A 20,254-nucleotide genomic window follows, 5' to 3' on the forward strand; every position below is an offset into this window, starting at 1 on the left:
GATCTCCTGACCTCGTGATCCACCCGTCTCGGCCTCCCAAAGTGCTGGGATTACAGGCTTGAGCCACCGCGCCCGGCCATGCCTGCTGTTCTTAATCCTTAAGTCCTGAGAATATATTTTCAAATTATGAGAGTTACTTCAAGCAAATACTTGCGTTTTATATCAAATGGCATTTGAAGCCTTCAGTTTTCTTTGAGAACAAACATATTTGAAAATTATAAAACAAAATTCTTAAATTTATTGACACTTTTTTTTTTTTAAGCAGAATGGAAAGTGAATGACATACAAGCCTCTCTGATGTCACATTGCCATGGAGTTATTTGGAAACAATTATATAAAGTGAATATAAAATACTGGCATAACATACATATAATTAAGTAATAAATAATTTAAGTAGTTTTATATCACTCTATTGAGATAATATTCCCAGAACAAAAGAATCAATAACTACATTAAAACTCCACAGAAATGGGCCTTTTGATGCAGTGAATTTGGAATATCCATTTGTGATTGGCTGAGTTTGAACAAATGTCAGAATGGAAGCTGCCCCTGTCAAACTGCATTTGGGACCTGGATGGATTTTTATCTTACACTGGGACCATGCAGAATTCCTAGCTGGTTTGTTGCACAGACTCACCTCGATCATTTCATTAACCTTGCAATAATGCAATGTCTCATTTTATACTACTAAGTTTTAAAAGTCTCATTTATAGATTTATGGTGAGTTTCACTTTTAGATTGCCTACAGTATATATATGAAGCAATATACAGAAATTTAAGTCATGATACCTTCTTACTAGTACCTTAGAATTTTGATGTAGAGTGAGAATTTTAAAGAAGATTTGTTAATATAACAGTATATACATTTAAGAATAAACTTTTTGAATAAGTAATAACTTGTACATTTATAAAATTCGGATATGTAGAAACATGGGAAATTCAAAAGTTACTCAAGAATGTTATAGGGAAAAATTTGCCTCCTATCCCTGTCTTTCAGGCATCTTCCCTGTCCAGAGTCAACACTATTGCTACATATAACTGATGCAGGATTTTTGCTCCTTACCTCAGCTAAAATCTTGTTGTATGACTAGGAAAAAATTAGCCATGCAGACACGTTGAAAGGTGAGGAGAGCAGAAGTTATTTAAAAAAAGCTCTCAGCAGAAAAGGGGTTCCGCCAACGGGCTCCCACCTCACAGATCAAATACCAGGCCACCACATGCACAAGCTGAAGAGCCCAGGCTTCTTCCCCCTGCACAAGACATACATTCCTGGTGGCTACACCCCACTCTCCCAGTGCACAGGTGGTCCCCTAGTCCACTGGGGGCATGCCCAGACAAGGCCTTGGGTAAGTTCCCTCATCTGCACAAAAGCATTTGATGTAAACACTTGTGGAGCAGATTAGAGATTCTCTGGGACCCTCCCTTATCTGCCTCCTATATCTATCATAACCTTGTATGTATATATTTTTTAAAAAACAAATGGGAGTTTACTACTCTTTGCTCATCACATTTAGAGCCAGTTCATTCTTTTTGATAGCTGCATGATATTCCATTCATTGAACATGCCCTGATGTATTTAACCAAACTCCTGTTGGTTGGCATTTAAGTGGTATTCAGTTTTGTCTTTGGGTTATATTTAGATTATAATGCTGTGATTCAAAGAAATATTCTCAAATGTCTTCATTTCTTAGAACTTAGGAAATACTTCACCAAAAGCTTAGAACTTGGAGTTTGGTTTTGAATAGAAATGTTTTCCTGGTTAAAGTCAGAGTTTATATTCACCTTCTTTAATGAATTTCAATCTTTCATTCAAATCTGAGTTTTGAGTTTGATCAAGTGGTTATTAAAGTTTTCCATAGTCTGTGGACAGATTAGAGCAAATAGAAGAGATGATTAATGCCTTTAGGAATTTCTGCCTGACAGATTTCCAATTTATTGGTAACAAGAACTAACTGTGAACATGAGATGTTAATTCCAAGATACCAGGAATTTCTAGAAGTGTTGAGAAGAGTGGAAAGAATGACCGACAATCTTAGTGACATTGTCAGTATAGTGGAAGGAAATTAGCAAATTAAAGTGATACTACTTGTCTTGGTGAGAAAGATTAAGTATGGTAGATAATTCTGTGCTACTGGATAAGACAGCATAGTACTAATAGGCAACCTGTCAACCCTTTGCCTCTTCTGACAGTTTTAGAAGTTCACCTCAAAAAGAAACTGTCTTTTAGCTATCACCATTCCTCCCTCCAGCTCCCCAGCAATCCTACCCCAAGCCCTAAGCAACTACTGATCTTCTTTTGATTTCTATAGATTTGTCTGTTCTGGAAGTTACACAGAAATGGAATTATATAATATGTAATCTTATGACTGGCTTCTTTCACTTACCACATTTTAAAGATTCAACAGTTGTAGCGTGTATTAGTACTTCATTCCTTTTTTTATAACTGAATAATATTCCACCGCATGCATATTCCACATTCTGTTACTCCATTCATTACTGAGATTGTTTCCACATTGTGGCTGTTTTGAATTGTGCTGCATTAAACATTTGTGTACAAACTTTTGTGTGACATATTTTTATGTTGGGGGGATTTATAGCCTAGGAGTGGAGTTGCTGGCCATATAAGTCATAACCCTATGTTTCACCATTTGAAGAATAGCCAGACTGTTTTTTAGCATGGTTGCACCATTTTACAATCCCACCAGCAGTAAATGACTGTCCCATTTTCTCCACATCCTTGGCAACACTGACTTTTAACCTTTTTTAAATAGTAGCCATTACAGTAGGGATGAAGTGGGGTCTCATTGTGATTTTGATTTTTGTTTCTAGATGACTAATTATGGTGAGCACCTTTTCATGTGTTTATTGGCCATTTGTATATTTTGTCAGCAGAATGTCTACTCAGATTCTTTGGCCATTTTAAAATTATTTGTCTTTATTACATAATTGTAAGAAGTCTGTGTTCTAGATATAAGTCTTTGTCAGATAAATGGTTTGCAAATATTTCATCAGTTTCTTGATGGTGTCTTTTGAAGTGCAAAAACTTGAAATTTTGGCAAAGTCAAATTATCTATTTTTTCCTTTAGTTGCTTGTGTATTTGTTGTCATATCTGAGTATCCAATGCCCAATTCAAGGTCATGAAGATTTAGCCCTATGGCTTCTTCTCAGAGTTTTATAGTTTTAGTTCTTGTATTAGGTTTTTCATTCATTTTGAGTTAATTTTTCTATTTGGTGTGAGGTGTAAGGATCTAACTTCATTCTTTTGTGTGTAGATGTACATTTGTTCCTTCATCATTTTAGAAACACTGTTCTTTCCCCCTCTGAATGGCCATGGCACTTTTGGTAAAGTCAGCATGGTTATTTCTGGATTCTTCATTTTTTTTCCCATTGATTGCTAAGTCTGTCCTTATGCCAGTACCGTATTGACTTGATTATTTTTGAGTTTTAGCACGTTTCAAAAGTCAGGAAGTCTGAGTCCTTCTTTGTTGTTCTTTTTTGATATTGTCTTGGCTGTTCTGGGTCTCTTGCAATTCCATATGAATTAGAGAATTAGCTTGTCAATTTCTACAATGAAGTCAGCTTGGATTCTAATGGAGTTTGCATTGAATCTGTAGGTCAGTTAGATCAATTTGGGGAGTAGTGCCATCTTAACAATATTAAGTCTTCCAATCCATGAGTATGAGATATATTTTCAATTATTTAGATCTTTAATTTAACAGTGTTTCACAGTTTTCAAGATGTAAGTTGGGCACATCTTTGTTTTATTCTTTTCAATGCTATTATAAATGGAATTTTTAAAATTTTCTTTTTGATTGTTCACTGCAAGTGTGTAGAAATACAGTTGATTCTTGTACCCTGCAACCTTGCTGAATTCTTTTTTTAAGTTCTGTTAGTGGATTCATTAGCATTTTCTATATGCAAGATCACATCATCTGTAGAGATAGATTTACTTCTTTTCCAATCTGGATACTGCTTCTTTCTCTTGCCTGGGCTAGAACATCCCATATAACATTAAATAGAAGTGGCAAGAGCAGAAATCTTTGTCTTATTCCTGATCTTAGGGGGAAAGCATCCAGGCTCTCCCCAGTAAGTATGATGTTAGATATGGGTTTTTCATAGATGACCTTAATCAGTTTGAGGAAGTTCTCTTCTTTTTCTAGTCTATTGAGTGTTTTGATCATAACAGACGTTGGATTTATCAAATGCGTATTCTTTATTGAGTTGCTAGTATCATTTTTGTTTTTTGTTCTGCTGATATATTTTATTACATTAATTGACTTTTGGATGTTAAACCATCCTTTCATTCCTGGGCTAAACTTGGTTATGGTATATAATTTTTTTTTGTTGTTTTTTTTTTTGAGATGGAGTTTCACTCCTGTTGCCCAGGCTGGAGTGCAATGGCACAATCTTGGCTCACCGCAACCTCCATCTGCCAGATTCAAGCAATTGTCCTGCCTCAGCCTCCTGAGTAGCTGGGATTACAGGCATGAGCCACCATGCCTGGCTAATTTTGTATTTTTAGTAGAGATGGGGTTTCTCCAGGCTGGTCTCAAACTCCTGACCTGAGGTGATCTGCCTGCCTTGGCCTCCCAAAGTGCTGGGATTACAGGCATGAGCCACTGCGCCTGGCCTAATTATTTTTATATATTGTTGGATTTGGTTAATAATATTTTGTTTAGTATTTTGTTTTTTTGCACCCATCTTTATAACAGATTGATCTGTCATTTTCTTTTCTTGTGATGTCTTTGGTGGTTTTGAGACACTGGCGTCATAGAAGGAGTTGGAAAGTGTTTCCTCCTCTTCTACTTTGTGAAAGAGTTTGTAAAGAATTGCTAGGCCGGGCGCGGTGGCTCAAGCCTGTAATCCCAGCACTTTGGGAGGTCGAGACGGGCGGATCACGAGGTCAGGAGATCGAGACCATCCTGACTATCACGGTGAAACCCCGTCTCTACTAAAAATACAAAAACTAGCCGGGCGAGGTGGCGGGCGCCTGTAGTCCCAGCTCCTCGGGAGGCTGAGGCAGGAGAATGGCGTAAACCCGGGAGGCGGAGCTTGCAGTGAGCTGAGATCTGGCCACTGCACTCCAGTCCTGGTGACAGAGCGAGACTCCGCCTCAAAAAAAAAAAAAAAGAATTGCTATTAATTCTTGGCCGGGCGCGGTGGCTCAAGCCTGTAATCCCAGCACTTTGGGAGGCCGAGACAGGCGGATCACGAGGTCAGGAGATCGAGACCATCCTGGCTAACACGGTGAAACCCCGTCTCTACTAAAAGATACAAAAAACTAGCCGGGCAAGGTGGCGGGCACCTGTGGTCCCAGCTACTCTGGAGGCTGAGGCAGGAGAATGGCGTAAACCCGGGAGGCGTAGTTTGCAGTGAGCTGAGATCCGGCCACTGCACTCCAGCCTGGGCGACAGAGCGAGACTCCGTCTCAAAAAAAAAAAGAATTGCTATTAATTCTTTACAACCAATTGTAAAGTGCTTGGTGATGTTCAGTAGTGAAATCTTCTGGGCTTGGACTTTTCTTTGTGAGTATTTTTTGGATTACTAGTTGGAATTAATAATTCAGATTGTCTTCTTGAGTCAGTTTCAGTAGTTTGTGTCTTTCTAGAAATTTTCCTATTTTGTCTAAGTTATGTAATTTATTGCTATACAGTTGTTCATAGTGTTCCTTTATAATCCTTTTTATTTTTGTGAGATTACTGGTAATATCCCCTATTTTATTTCCAGTTCTAGTGATTTGTGTCCTTTCTCTTTTTTTCTCAGTCACTTTAGCTAAAGATTTGTTAATTTTATTGATCTTTTTGGAGAACTACCTTTTGGTTTCATTGATTTGCTATCCTTGATCTCATTAATTTCACCTCTAATCTCTAATAATTCCTTCTGTCTGCTTGCGTCAGATGTAGTTTGCTCTTCCAGTAGCTTAAGGTAGAAGGTTAGGCTATTTGAGATTTAAAAAAATGTATACAGACATTTACCCATCACAATTCTCTCTAGGTATTGCTTTATCTTATCTGATAAGTTTTGGTATGTTGTATCTTCCTTTCCGTTCTTCTCAAACTGTTTTCCAATTTCCATATTGATTTCTTCTTTGACTTGTTGATTATTTAGTAGTGTATTGTTTAATTTTCACATATTAGCTAGCTTTCCAATTTCTTTCTTATTAGTTTCTTATTTCATTCCATTGTGGCTTGAGAATGTACTTTGTATTTTTTCAGTCTTTGGAAATTTGTTCAAGTTTATTTTATGATCTCGCTAGCATGTAGTTTATCCTGGAGAATGTTCTGTGAGCACTTGAAATAAATGTACATTCTTCTGTTGTTGGGTGGAGTGTTCTATACTGTTAAGTCTAATTGGTTTATAGTGTAAAAGTTCTCTATTGCTTTCTTGGTCTTGTGCCTTGTTGTTATGTCCATTATTGAAAATGGGGCATTGACGTCTCAAACTGTTATTGTTGAATTATCTGTTTCTCCCTTCATTTCTGTCAGTTATTACTTCATATATTTTTATGCCTTGTTATTAGGTGCATTCTGTTTATATTTGTTGTTTTGTCTTCTTTATGGCTTATCATTATAAAATGCCCCTCTTAATAGCTAGTAATATTTTGTTTCAGTCTGTTTTGTCTGATATTAGTATATAGTCACTCCAGCTTTCTTGTGGTTGCTGTTTGCAGTATATATATTTTTTCTTTCGATTTTCGTATCTCTGAATTTAAAGTGTAGATTCTGTAGATAGCAAATAGTTAGATCTTTTTAAAAAACAGTCTCACTATCTCTGTCTGTTCTTCTGTTTAGTCCATTCACGTTTAATGTTGTTATTGGTATGGTCGGATTTATGTCTGCTTTATGTCTGCTTTTTTTTTTCCCCCCTTTGTGGGTCTCATGTCTTTTTGTTTCTGTAGTTTGTGATTATTGCTTTCTTTTGCCTTAAGTGAGTATTTTCTAATGTAGCATTTTAATTTCCTTAGTGATGTTTTTCTGTATACTTTTTTGAGTTACCTCCTTAGTAACCTCTATAAATGTTACAAACCAACAATACATTGCTAACGTTACTACTATATATAATTGGCTTTCAAAGAAGCTGAAAGAAGAAAGGAGAGCAAGTACAGGTTGAGCATCCAAACATGAAAATCCAAAATCCAAAATGCTCCAGAATTTGAGACTTTTTGAGCACTGACTTGACACTCAAAGGAAATGCTCCGTGGAACATTTTGGATTTTGGATTTTTGGATTTGGGATGCTCAGCTGGTAAGTAGAATACGTATATTGCAAAATTCAAAAAATCTCAAATTGAAAACACATCTGGTCCTAAGCATTTCAGATAAGGGATACTCAACATTTCTAGACATAGAACTTTTTTTTGTATTACCCATTTTGTTTATCCTTTGTGCTTCTCTTCATTTGTTCCTGTGGGTTTACATTACCATCTGTAATCATATCCTTAGCCCAATAGAGCTTTACTTTCACTTGCTTCTTTTGTGCTAGTATTGGCACATATATCACATTTGTATATGTTATAGATCCAAAAATACATCATATATGTATTGTTTCATACCAGTGCTTTTTAAATCAGATGTGAGAAGGAGAAGAAATATGCATTAATACTATCTTTTGTAATTAGGTAAAATAGAAGAAGACTCAAAAGTGCTCTTTTTTTGTATATGTTAATTTGAATTACTGTTTGGGGTCACCTGCTTTTAGTTTGAAGAACTTCCTTTAATATTTATTGTAAGCCTGTTTTCCAGCAATGAAGTCCTCTCAGCTTTTGTTTATCTGGGAATGTCTTTATTTTGTTTTCATTTTTGAAAGATAACTGCTGGATGTTGACACAGTTTCCCCCCTTTCAGCATTTTGAATATATTATCCCACCACTGTCTGACTTTCATTGTTTCTGCTGATAAGTCAGCTGTTAACTTTATGAGTTTTCTCTTGTAATTGATGAGTCATTTTTCTCTTGCTGTTTTCAAGGTTTTTCTCTTGCCTTTGACTTTTAGCATTCTTGCTATGATGTGTCTGTGGATATCTTTGTATTGCTCCTTTGAGCAATTTGTTGAGCTCCCTTGATGTATAGGTTATTGGTTTTTAATAAATTTAGGAAGTTTTCAGCCATTCTTTCTTTGAATAATTTTTTCTGCTCCTTTCTCTGCTTTTCTTCCACTATTCCCGTTACACATAAATTGGTGTGCTTAGTGGTTTCCTGCATTTCTCTGAGGCATCATCCATTGTTCTCTCTGTTCTTCATATTGCATAATCTCTATACATCTCTCTTCAAGTTTGATATTCATTCTTTTGCCAGAGACCATCTGTTGTTAAGCCCTTCTAGTGAATTGTTCATTTCAATTATTTTGCTTTTCAACTCCAGAATTTCCATTTGATTCATCTTAATAGTTTATCTTCATTTATAATCTTTAATGATGTGACATTATCATCAGAATAATCCAGAATAATCCAATCAAAATCAGACACTTTAGAAGGGATAGTTCTGGAGGTTAGTGTTTGGGATTTTTTGGGGGAGCACAAGAGTGATCCTCCCGAGCATTGTCTCATAGGCAAACTAGATGGGCTACATTTTAAGCTGTATCTCTAGTGAATCTACCTGTGTCTTCTCAGTTACCTTTTTACCACATCATTCACTGTTTTTGAGAATGTCCTTGGACTTGGACTTCACCATGCTCTGTTGCAAATAAAGTCATTTACATTGGAAAGAGATTAGCAGCTGTCTGTCTTATGGCCTGTTTCTCTCCCCAGAGAGAATCTCTGAACCATGGCTCAAGAGTTAGGGGTGGGGACAATGGCATGTTTCTATCTGAGTAACACCTCTGCTTTAGGAGCTGAATGCTGGGAGAAAGTGGGGTAGGAAATTAGGTTATCTAGGTTCGCTTCTCCTGGCAAGAAAGCAGCTCTTTATGAGCCAGGGTAAGGGCATTGGGACCCAAGTTTTAGTGTGCTACCCTCAAGGTAGAGCTTTTGTCCCACCAGTTGGGGCCTGGAGCTACAGGGGAGCACTACCTCCCAGCTGCACTCACCTGGAACTTAGCCTTGGGAAAAGGTAGCTGGGGTCAGGGTATATTACATGGAATAGGATCAATTTTTTTTCTGAAATTAAGAAAGTCTTTACATAGATATTCAAGAGAAAGGAAAACATGTGTCCACATAAAAACTAGTACATATATGTTCATTGCAGCATTATTAATAGTAGCCAAAAAGTAGAACTCCATATGTTCATCAACTGATAAAGAGATAAACAAAATGAGTTATACTATACAATGGAATAATATTTGGGAATTAAAAAGTAATGAAATATTAATACGTGCTATAGCATGGATGAACCTTTGAAAACATTTTGGTAAGTAAAATAAGCCAGTCACAAGGCCAGATACTATGAGATTCCTTTTACGTGAAATGTCCAGAACAGGCAAGTCTGTTGTACAGATAGAAAATAGATTTGTGGTTGCCTATGGCTAGAGTGTGGGAGTGGAAATGGAGAGGGTTTGTTTAGTGGATATGGTTTCTTTTTGGGGATGATGAAAATGTTCTAAACTTAGATTGTAATGACAGTTGCACATGTTTGTGAATATACACAAAACATTGTATTTTGGGGCTGGGCGCAGTGGCTCACGCCTGTAATCCCAGCACTTTGGGAGGCCGAGATGGGTAGATCACCTGAGGTCGGGAGTTCAAAACCAGCCTGACCAACATGGAGAAGCCCTGTCTCTACTTAAAATACAAAATTAGCCAGGTATGGTGGTGCATGTCTGTAATCCCAGCTACTCAGGAGGCTGAGGCAGGAGAATTTACTTGAACCAGGGAGGCGGAGGTTGTGGTGAGCTGAGATCATGCCATTGCACTCTAGCCTGGGCAACAAGAGTGAAACTCCATCTCAAAAATTCAAAAATAAATAAATAAATAAATTGTATTTTGCACTTTATTTTTTATTTTTTATTTTTTTTTGAGGCGGAGTCTCGCTCTGTCGCCCAGGCTGGAGTGCAGTGGCCGGATCTCAGCTCACTGCAAGCTCCGCCTCCCGGGTTTACGCCATTCTCCTGCCTCAGCCTCCCGAGTAGCTGGGACTACAGGTGCCCGCCACCTCGCCCGGCTAGTTTTTGTATTTTTAGCCAGGATGGTCTCGATCTCCTGACCTCGTGATCCGCCCGTCTCGGCCTCCCAAAGTGCTGGGATTACAGGCTTGAGCCACCGCGCCCGGCCCCTGTATTTTGCACTTTAAATGGGTGAATTTTGTCTGTAAATTATATCTCAGTAAAGATGCTAAAACAAAAGAGAACGTTTAGTCACTTTTGTTCTCTTTTAAATTTTGTAAGGTATATGTATTTTTGTATTAAAATATTTATGAAGCCAAACTTGCAAAGCTTTTATGATCATACAAGTCATAAGTTATTTTATAATCTCAGTAGGAAATCATGTGTATATAGTGGTGAATATATTGTGATCTAATGTAGTTTGCTTTTCATAGACTTATCTTAGTTTTTAATCCTGTGTTATATATTGATAAGTTGTTTCAATTATATTGTAAACTTATTGGAAGCTTTGGTTTTTGCAAAACTTTTAAATTTCTTGTGTTATGAAGATCTGCAGTTTCAAAGATTTCTCCCCTTCTTTATTCTTTTTTTAAAATGATGCTCAGAAAATTTACTAATAACGTTATTAATTTCTAACATTTGTACATCAGAAACCATTCATTTGAAAAACTTGGCTTTGTGAATATGATAGTTTAACTTATTTTTCCTCTCTAATTAGTCCTTACCCTTATGAAAAAGAAAAGAGCATTTTTTTAAAATCTTTTTTTACTTTTGTTTTTTCATTTTTTAATTTGTGTGTATGTTTATATATTTTTCTTTTTAAAGAGCATTTCTTTTATTTGTGGTCATCTTATGTTAGATGTTTATAATAACTACTTTGTCTCCATCTGGTGTTTTTTGTTTCTTAAAAGGGCATCTCAGTAATGCCTTTATCTTTTCTTTGTATTAATTCTTAGGGAAAAAAGTGAGATAATATTTCCTCAGATTTCTTGTATCATCTTAGATTCTCATTGAAGATTAGGGTTTTTTCCCCCAATAAATTGTTTTTAAGACTAAAAATAAGCACAAATATCAAAATACACTTTAGTCTGAATACATGTAAGACATAAGAATCCATTGTTTTTTAATTTTTTTTATTTTAGTAAGTTGTAATACTTTAAAAACCATTTAAAAGTAACCTTCTTGGAGAAAGTTTACTTTAAAATGTTGAAAAATATTTGTACATAACTAAGTAAAGCCTACTCCCAAAGCTTTTTTAGGAAATTATAAAATTTGCTTAATTTTATAATTTTTTCTAGAATGACTTGAGTAGCCATTATTCCCCAGGTAGACTTCATAAATTTAAATATGCATAATAAATTGAATTAATAGATTAAATAGATTTAAATATGATTTAGGAAATTGTCATGTGATGTACTGGATTATTCCCCCTTCTTTTTTTCAGGAACTCTTGGTGTAATAACAGAAGCTACAATAAAAATCAGACCAGTCCCTGAATACCAAAAGTATGGCTCGGTAGCTTTCCCTAATTTTGAGCAAGGAGTAGCCTGTTTAAGAGAAATTGCAAAACAGGTAAAAGAAAAAATATATGTGTATATATATATGTTTATGTATTTATATTTTTTGAATTCTACATAGTTGATTGTGATATGTTACAACTAATTTTCATATTTAGTTGTATTTTGTTTGTGGTTTTTACCCAGTTCTATATGAAAAGATAGTGTTGTATAGTCATCCCTTTAAGTGCAGTTACTATTTCTATCAAACCTATGTCTTCGTCTAGATGGCTATATGATTGTAAGCCAAGGTAAGACACGTACTTTGATTGATAGCTTCAGATAACTTTGCCTTTTATTGACTATTATGTACCTTAAGTTATTTTTGGGTAAGATATTTTATGATTAATTGAAGTGATATTTAATTTAAATTGAGACATTTATTGAAATTAAATGTAATGGCTAAATATCAAAGACCCCAAAATTTAAATATAGGTAATTCAACTTCATCAATTCATAGAATGTGCTGCTATTAGGCTATACTTTGTTTTATAATATTATCTAAGCTATAGCTTAAATTAAGGAATATAGTATGTATAATATGCTAAAAAGAATTTTTATTTTCTCCTCTCAGAAAATATATGTATATTTTTTTAAGACTAGATAATGCTAAGTAATTTTATTTATGTATTTAGTTATGTCAGTATGGAAATTTCTACATCTCTGCAGGCATTTGGTTTATTGTTTACAACTATCTATGAATAATTCTTAATTCAACTTTTCCCATCAAGGAGGAAGTCAAGGGGATGTACTCTAGCCTCTCTCTTTTTTTTTCTTTCTTCAAACTCCTGGAATTTTACTACTTCCTATCAGTTATACCAAAGTAGAATCTTGAGGACAAGGGAGTTTTTGATGTGACCCATATAGGTCAGCTTCCTGATATCCAGAGCAGTGTGGAGGAAGAATCTGTTGAGGCAACGGAATAATATCGAGCAAGTAGTCTATGTTTATCTTGGAATTTCTAAGGTACAGAAAGGGAGAATGATGAAGAGTCTCTCATTTTTCTGTCATCTCAAGACAACCACTATTAATGCTTCAAAGAACTTTAAAATGAGAAAAAATATATACATTATTTACCCACATATATATCATTCCCAGTGCTGTTTATTCCATACACTCATAAAGTTTTACTTTCTGAGACACTCATTCTGTCTGGCAGTTTCCCACTTTCATGAAGTCGAGCTATATGACTACCTAATTCACCAGTTGATGGGATAATTTTTGTAATTTTCAAGTACCTTCACTTACTTGTCAGTTAGATTGCTAGACTTAGTATAGGTCCTTTGATCTTGATTGCTAGACTACTCTTGGGTAGGAAGAGGATTCAAAAGGATATATGGTCCTGGAATAAGCATTCTTCTACTTGTGGCAAGTTACTTTGGTAGTGGTAAGGCAGAAGTGATTCGTAAGAGTTGAAATCCTTACATCAGAGGCCCTAATTCACTAGAACTTTGGGGATATGATATTATGGTTAGGGAGCTAGAGTATATAGTATTAACATCATGTTTGCTAAAGTGACAAGATGGCAATAATATTTAAAACATTAAAGGATTATTAAGTAGAGGAGGATTGGAGATAAGTTTTTGGAGTAAATAGTATTTGTTATACTAAAGTAACATCTGAGCACTGAGTGGTGACATTCCAGTGTGTTCTGGTACTTGTTTTTAAAATCCTCCATCATTCAAAGGTAGAGGAAAGGGGTTTCAAATTAAGATACCCCAGATATTAAGAAGTAAAAGAACTTGCAGAGCCTTATGGTTTTGCTTATGAATTAATACACGGAAGAACAGGAAGCTAGGGTGTTTTTTTTTTTTTTTTTAAATGACCAGAAGTTCACTAATTGAAAAATAAAACAAAGATGTTTCCATATATGTTTCATTAATTTCAGATTGTTCTTAATGAACAGCTTTTAAAATTTCAAGTGTTTTCCCTTTGTATTATAATTTATCGTTGTGTAATGATTTTGGGTTACAGTCATTGGGTGAACATCCTAAGAATTTTTCAAAATGAATAAAAGGACAAGTTTTACTGATTTGTGTAAAGATGAAGGAAAATTCCATCCCCTGCTTGTCTTAAATACTTTTATTTTCCTTCTATCTTTGTTGAGCTTCACTATTCCCCCCCCACAAAAGTGTGTTTTTTTGTTTATTTTTTAAGATGGAGTCCCACTCTGTTGCCCAGGCTGGAGTGCAATGGTGTGATCTCGGCACACTGAAACCTCTGACTCCTGGATTCAAGCAATTCTCTTGCCTCAGCCTCCTGAGTAGCTGGGATTACAGGTGACCACCACCATGCCCAGCAAATTTTTGTGTATTTTTAGTAGAGATGGGAGTTCGCCATGTTGACCAGGCTGGTCTTGAACTCTGACCTCAGGTGATCCGCCTGCCCCGGCCTCCCAAATTGCCGGGATTACAGTCATGAGCCACCGCACCCAGCCACAAAAAGCATTATTAAAGAATTGTAGTTCATATCATTTCTTGTTCAAGTCTTGAATGACATAATTCTAATTCACCATTATTACCTCTAATTTTATGAAAAAAATATGAATGCCAAATTAGATTTTTCCTTTTTGAGAGAGGGTCTCACTTTGTCGTTCAGGCTGGAGTCAGTGGCATGATGACAGCTCAACGCAACCTCTCGATCTCCTGGACTCAGGTGATCCTACCACCTCAGCTTCCTGAATAGCTGGGACCATAGGCACACGCCATTATACCTGTCTAATTTTTTTTTTTTTTAACTTTTATAGAGATGGGATCTCCCTGTGTTTCCCAAGCTGGTCTCAAACTCCTGGACTCAAGCGATCCTCCAGTTTAGACTTCCCAAAGTGTAGAGATTGCAGGCATGAGCCACCATGCCCAACCCCAAATTAGATTTTTAAAAAATTACAGAAGTTATAAAAGTAGGTTGGATTTGTATTTATTTTCAACAAAAGATCTCAGAGAGGTCATGTTCAGTCTGTATTGACCAACTCTGCCTCTTCAATAATATCTCCCCTCTATAGAGCACAGATTTAGTAGACTTATAAATCTTTTGATTAGAAGTATGCATATTTTATGTTTTCTTGATGCTCCATCTACTTTTCCACACTGCAAATACTTACATGTAAATCTATCTTAAATTTCATTAGTAAGAAGTGATGTAAAAATGTATCAAAATACTAACTTTATAATTTCATTACAGTGGAAATGTTGATTTCCAACATAAATAGTTGGTTTAATCTGATACAGTTTTTATAACAATTCGATATGCCCCTGATAGAAAGTGACACAGAAGACCTACTTATGCTATTGAAAAGCAAGTATGGAATTTTCCTTCATCCTTGCACAAATCAGTGAAACTTGTCCTTTTACTCATTTTAAACAATTCTTAGGAGGTTCACACAATGACTATAATCTGAATTCACTACAAAACACTATAGTGAGCCAGGCACAGCACGGTGGCTCACATCTGTAATCCTAGCACTTTGAGAGGCTGAGGCAGGCAGATCACTTGAGCCCAGGAGTTTGAGACCAGTCTGGGCAACATGACGAAACCCTGTCTCTACAAAAAATACAAAACTTAGCTGGGCATGGTGGCATGTGCCTGTAGTCCTAGCTACTTGGGAGGCTGAGGTGAGAGGATCCATTTAGCCCAGGAGGTCTAGGCTGCTGTGAGTCGTGATCGTGCCACTGTACTTCAACCTGGGCAACACAGCAAGACCCTGTCTCAAAAAACAACAACAAAAAAACTGTATTAGCTATATATCTTGTAATAAAATAAAGATAATGATTGATAGTGCTACTATGTGGTTAAAAAAGCAGGTCATAAAGTTCCTTTCTAGTCTATAGCTATGACAATTTGGTTCTATGTACTTAGTAATTGACAATTTTTAGAAATATAAATATTATGGACTAGGAAGTTTGTCTTACTTGAAACTGATTTTAAAAGTCCAGATAGATAACATTTTATTCTCGAGCATTGCTCTTAAGAATGGAGCAATTGCTAAGAGTAATTACTGGGATTTGGACATCTAACAATTTTGGGGACTTACGTATTTTCCTTCTATTATAATGCACATATAGAGAGGCATTAATGTTTATCTTACCTGGAAATGGATAAAAGGTTTTATAATGGTTTAGGGAAAGTTATATATTAGTTTATAGAACATACAAGTCTCATATGTCAAGAGAGGTACAGTATTTGCTGCCTTCCTTTGTAATAGTGTTTTCAGGCAGAAAAATTGAAAAAAACCAGGTTTTGGTACTAGTCATTGTTCAATTTGGGATTTGGAATTTCAGTTGATAGCAGGGGAATTAAGATCCATTAAAGTAGATGGTACATGGTTTATGATTGTGCCAAATTCTTGATTGAATAATGAGTTGGTTGCTTGTAATTCTTCACTGTCATTTTATAGCACTTCCATCTTTGCAATATTTTCAGATTCAAGTTGCTTCTGAAATGGGAAACTGTATTTTGGATGAGTATCTTTTGGGAAAGAACATACATGACTGTTCACAAATAGCAAAGTGGGCTATATGTATATTTTTATTACTATTCTTACTGAAGGAAATAAATTAAGCAACCTTATACTGGCAGCAGCAGGATTCTACTAAGGTCTCTCATCCGATCTTTGTCCATGTGAGGAGGTATCCTCTTTTAATACTTCACTGCCTCGTGAAAAGCTAGAAAGGAGGATTTAGTGGAAGATTAATGTGATTCTTTCTCATAAGTGGCAGTCCAGTATAATCTCCTACTTTATTCAGTAGATGGGTAAGTGATTTTTAAGACTTTCTCAGAAAATACATTTCCTACTGTAACCTCTCAAGAGGAGGGAAATAATGTTTTTTAATCAGCATATGAGTGTTAGATATAATGTTTATTATATCTAGAATGTTTTATTATTCTCTAAAAGAGATAAATAAAATTGTTAGTTTGGAAATAACAATGTCTTTAAAGGTTAAAAGGAAAACTGAGTGTTAAAACAAGCTCAGAAGCAATTTCTGAAATTTGGGTTTTTTTGTTTGTTTTCAATAAAAACTTAGTAGTTGTGTCCTATGGTATTTTGAGAGAAACATTTGTTCCAACAAGAGGAAGAACTGTATTTGGTATTGATTAGTACTCGTTCCTCTCAAAACTCTTCTCAGTAAAACCTAGTTTCTTCGAACTAGGTTTTTAGAATTATAGATGAAAAGGCAGCTTTTCTTCCCACTACCTTTTGACAGAGGGTAACTTTTCCTTCCTTCTATCACTTTTATTTTAAACAATTTTAAACTGATAAAGGTTTGGGGTTTTTTGTTTGTTTTAGTGATTTTAGATTAAATTTGGGAAGACATTTTATGAATTGTTCTGTTTTAAAATTAATTTATCTTGGAGGAGTTCAAATAAATTGGAAGGAGTCAGGGTTAGCACTTACCTTATAAAACACTTAAAACTTCTTTTTATTCAACAGTAATTCTTTGGAGTATTTATTACATAGAGAAACTGAAATTATTTTAAATCATGTTTTTGTGTCATGCTTTTCTTTCTCTGAAGCAGAGAGAATAACCCTAGTCAAATGTTTGGTTAATTGGATCATTTACTGTTTGATCAAGCAAAATTAAGACGGTTATGAGACATGTTCTCTACCAGAAGCTACTCAGAACAAGTTACTATACCTTTACTAAACTGAAAAACTATAAAGTTATAATTAGGAGACTGGCTTTTTGGTCTTTTCCTTAATATAAGTGGAGGACAATATTCACTCCCTATTATGTATTATTTTCTTCTTTAAAACCAAGCAACAATTGACTTGTCAAAATAAAAACTTCTTATTGTTTATCATACGGACTCCTAGCTGTAAGTCAGTATGTCATCTCTAAGATGACCAACCAGTAATAACTGTAGCCTTAAATAGTCTATCATTTCATCTGTGATACCAACTCTGACTTATTAGTTAGAAGAAGAATTTGTCTACATTTTAAGTTTTCATATCCAGAAATTCACATTACAGATTACCTTTTTTTACATAGCCTTTTTTGAACTTTATTTTTTTGAGACGAAGTCTCACTCTGTTGCCCAGGCTGGAGTGCAGTGGCGCGATATCGGCTCACTGCAAGCTCCGCCTCCCGGGTTCACGCCATTCTCCTGCCCCAGCCTCCCGAGTAACTGGGACTACAGGCGCCCGCCACCATGCCTGGCTAATTTTGTTTTTGTATTTTTAGTAGAGACAGGGTTTCACCGTGTTAGCCAGGATGGTCTTGAACTTCTGACCTTGTGATCCACCTTCCTCAGCCTCCCAAAGTGCTGGGATTTGAACTTTTAAATTAATCAATTTTGTTGTGTGCCTTTTATTTGAGGTAGTGTGCTCTTAGCTTGATAACCAACATAATGCAATGGATAGTATGCAGTTAGATGTAGTTCCTGACTTCTAGTAATTACTGAGGATATTGCATATTATGATAATTTTTCGTGACCAAATTTTTGTATAGCACATGGAGTTTAGTATTGAAGCATTTGCTTCTGATGCAACATGAGATTGATAGACTATTTCCAATGTAGTCTCTAGGCTCAAGAATTTGGGCTGTTCCAGAGTCTACACAGGATGTTGGATTGACCCTTTGAGGAAACAAATGTTTTCAATCAAGTATAATTCATTCCTTAGCCATGGAGCACAGTTATACAGCTGCCATTTGGTGCTTATACTTTTATAGTTTATCCTTATGACATTACATTAGCAGAAACCCCTCAGACATGTGAAATATATGCTAATATTGAATTTATTTTGCTGGTAACTAGTCTTTTAAGAGGTGCCTTCTCAAATATGTCTCATCTGAATTGCAAGTTCTGATTTTTTCTGTGACAAATAAGAGCTATGACTTAGTTTTAGAAAAACCAGTCTTGCAGAAATATTTTGATGTGTTTCTTAGAGGAATTTTTTTTTTTTTTTTTTTTTTGAGATGGAGTCTCACTCTGTTGCCCAGGCTGGAGTGCAGTGGCATGATCTTGGCTCACTGCAAGCTCCGCCTCCTGGATTCATGCCATTCACCTGCCTCAGCCTCCCGAGTAGCTGGGACTACAGGTGCCTGCCACCATGCCTGGCTAATTTTTTGTATTTTTTTAGTGGAGACGGAGTTTCACCGTTTTAGCCAGGATGGTCTCAATCTCCTGACCTCGTGATCCGCCTGCCTTGGCCTCCCAAAGTGCTGGGATTTACAGGCATGAGCCACCGCACCTGGCAGAGGAAATATTTTTAAATAAAATGATAGGATTGAGAAATATGTTGCTTTTTAAGTTAGTGCAGAGAGTACTAAGTAAGACTAATTAGAGTAGTTAGTTTTTACTTTTCAGATTATGCAATCAAGTAAATTCCTGGTTGTAGCATCCCTAAAGGGAAGACATTGCCAGCAATTGACTAAGTCAGTCTTGTATCCATGTTGTGAGGTCATCGTGGTTATTTATTTCATTATTCAAGTAAAAAATTATATTGATATTTCTGTATTAGTCCATATCAGGTTTCATGTAGTTTCAGACTATTAAGTATAAAATATACTTAGTTACAAGTTTGATGATTTGAGAGATTCCAGTAAGGGTACATTTATCATAGCAGGAAAGAAATCAATTATTTCATTAACTCAGTTTTAGTAAGCAATTTCTGTTTGAGTGTTCTTGAATTCCCTGAGTTTACCATTAACTCATCATTAAAATTTGTAAAAATATTCCCTCTCAGGTTAGTTTTGATCACTTACCAGCAGGGGTCACTTTAACTCAAGGACCTCTTTTCCTCCTCTACAAAATCTGCAATACTCTCAGCCCGGCATTAGTGAATAACATGGGAGTGAATTTAGAGCTCAAATTCTCAGTACTTGTGCTGTCTCTAACTTTTAAAGGCAATCTTCTGAGGTTTTTTTAAACCTACCAAATTAGTTTTAAAGCAGTGGAAACAACCTAATCTTAACTGTACGAATAGTAACTCAGATTGAATGTTGTTTTTTAAGAATAGTAACATTATTTTGATCTTTTGATTATAGAACCTTCTATTTAATTAACTGTAGTGGTAACTTTTAATTATTTCGAATTATAAGAAACATATTCAGCTTTGTATATTTAGAATGATGTACAATGATTTACAAATATCAATTGCCAGGAGATCATAAACCAACCTAGATGCTATTTTTGAGTGCTTTACCTATATAAGCACTTAGTTATGACAATAACTGAAAAACTGACTTTTTAAAAGTCTGGTACTATTGAAGTATGAGACTTTAAAACTGTTGGTTTGAATTGGATAATTTCAAAAAAGTTCATGTTGAAAAACTAATATCTAAAAATGTAAAAAAACTTTCTTTAGCTTATTAGTTCTTTTTTGATAGTGTTTGTCTGTTACCATCTACTATGCCTCCTTGATACAAACAGGAATACTGGATAGCTGGCTTATGTGACTCAACTATGAAGTTAAAATCACACATAATATAATTGAATATTAGTTGCTATATGATAAAGCAGTTGCTCTAAAGCTTTCTTGCCATTTTTCCAGCTTTTTAATTTGAAAATTTCAAGCATGTAGAAAATTTGAAAGACTGGTACAGTGATTACCTGTCTATCCACTTCATATATTCAACAGTAATTAACTTTTTGCTCTGTTTAACGTGTATGTGTATATGTTTTCTGGACCATTTGAAATTAAGTTACAGAGCTTTTTTTTTTTTT

The 20,254-nt window shown here is 35.4% G+C and overlaps 1 protein-coding gene across 2 annotated transcripts in view; it reads left to right on the plus strand.

Moving 5' to 3' along the window:
* The window catches only part of AGPS (alkylglycerone phosphate synthase), a 157,831-nt gene that overhangs the window by 84,314 nt on the left and 53,263 nt on the right, over positions 1 to 20,254 (plus strand). For both annotated transcript variants that reach the window (XM_011944033.1, XM_011944034.1), the window contains exon 11: positions 11,479 to 11,606. In XM_011944033.1, the coding sequence (XP_011799423.1) occupies positions 11,479 to 11,606 (128 nt within the window). The remainder of the gene's footprint in view (positions 1 to 11,478; positions 11,607 to 20,254) is intronic.

This window comes from Colobus angolensis, unplaced genomic scaffold, assembly GCF_000951035.1.
Source record: "Colobus angolensis palliatus isolate OR3802 unplaced genomic scaffold, Cang.pa_1.0 Scaffold224, whole genome shotgun sequence".
Classification (NCBI taxonomy): Eukaryota; Metazoa; Chordata; class Mammalia; order Primates; family Cercopithecidae; genus Colobus; species Colobus angolensis.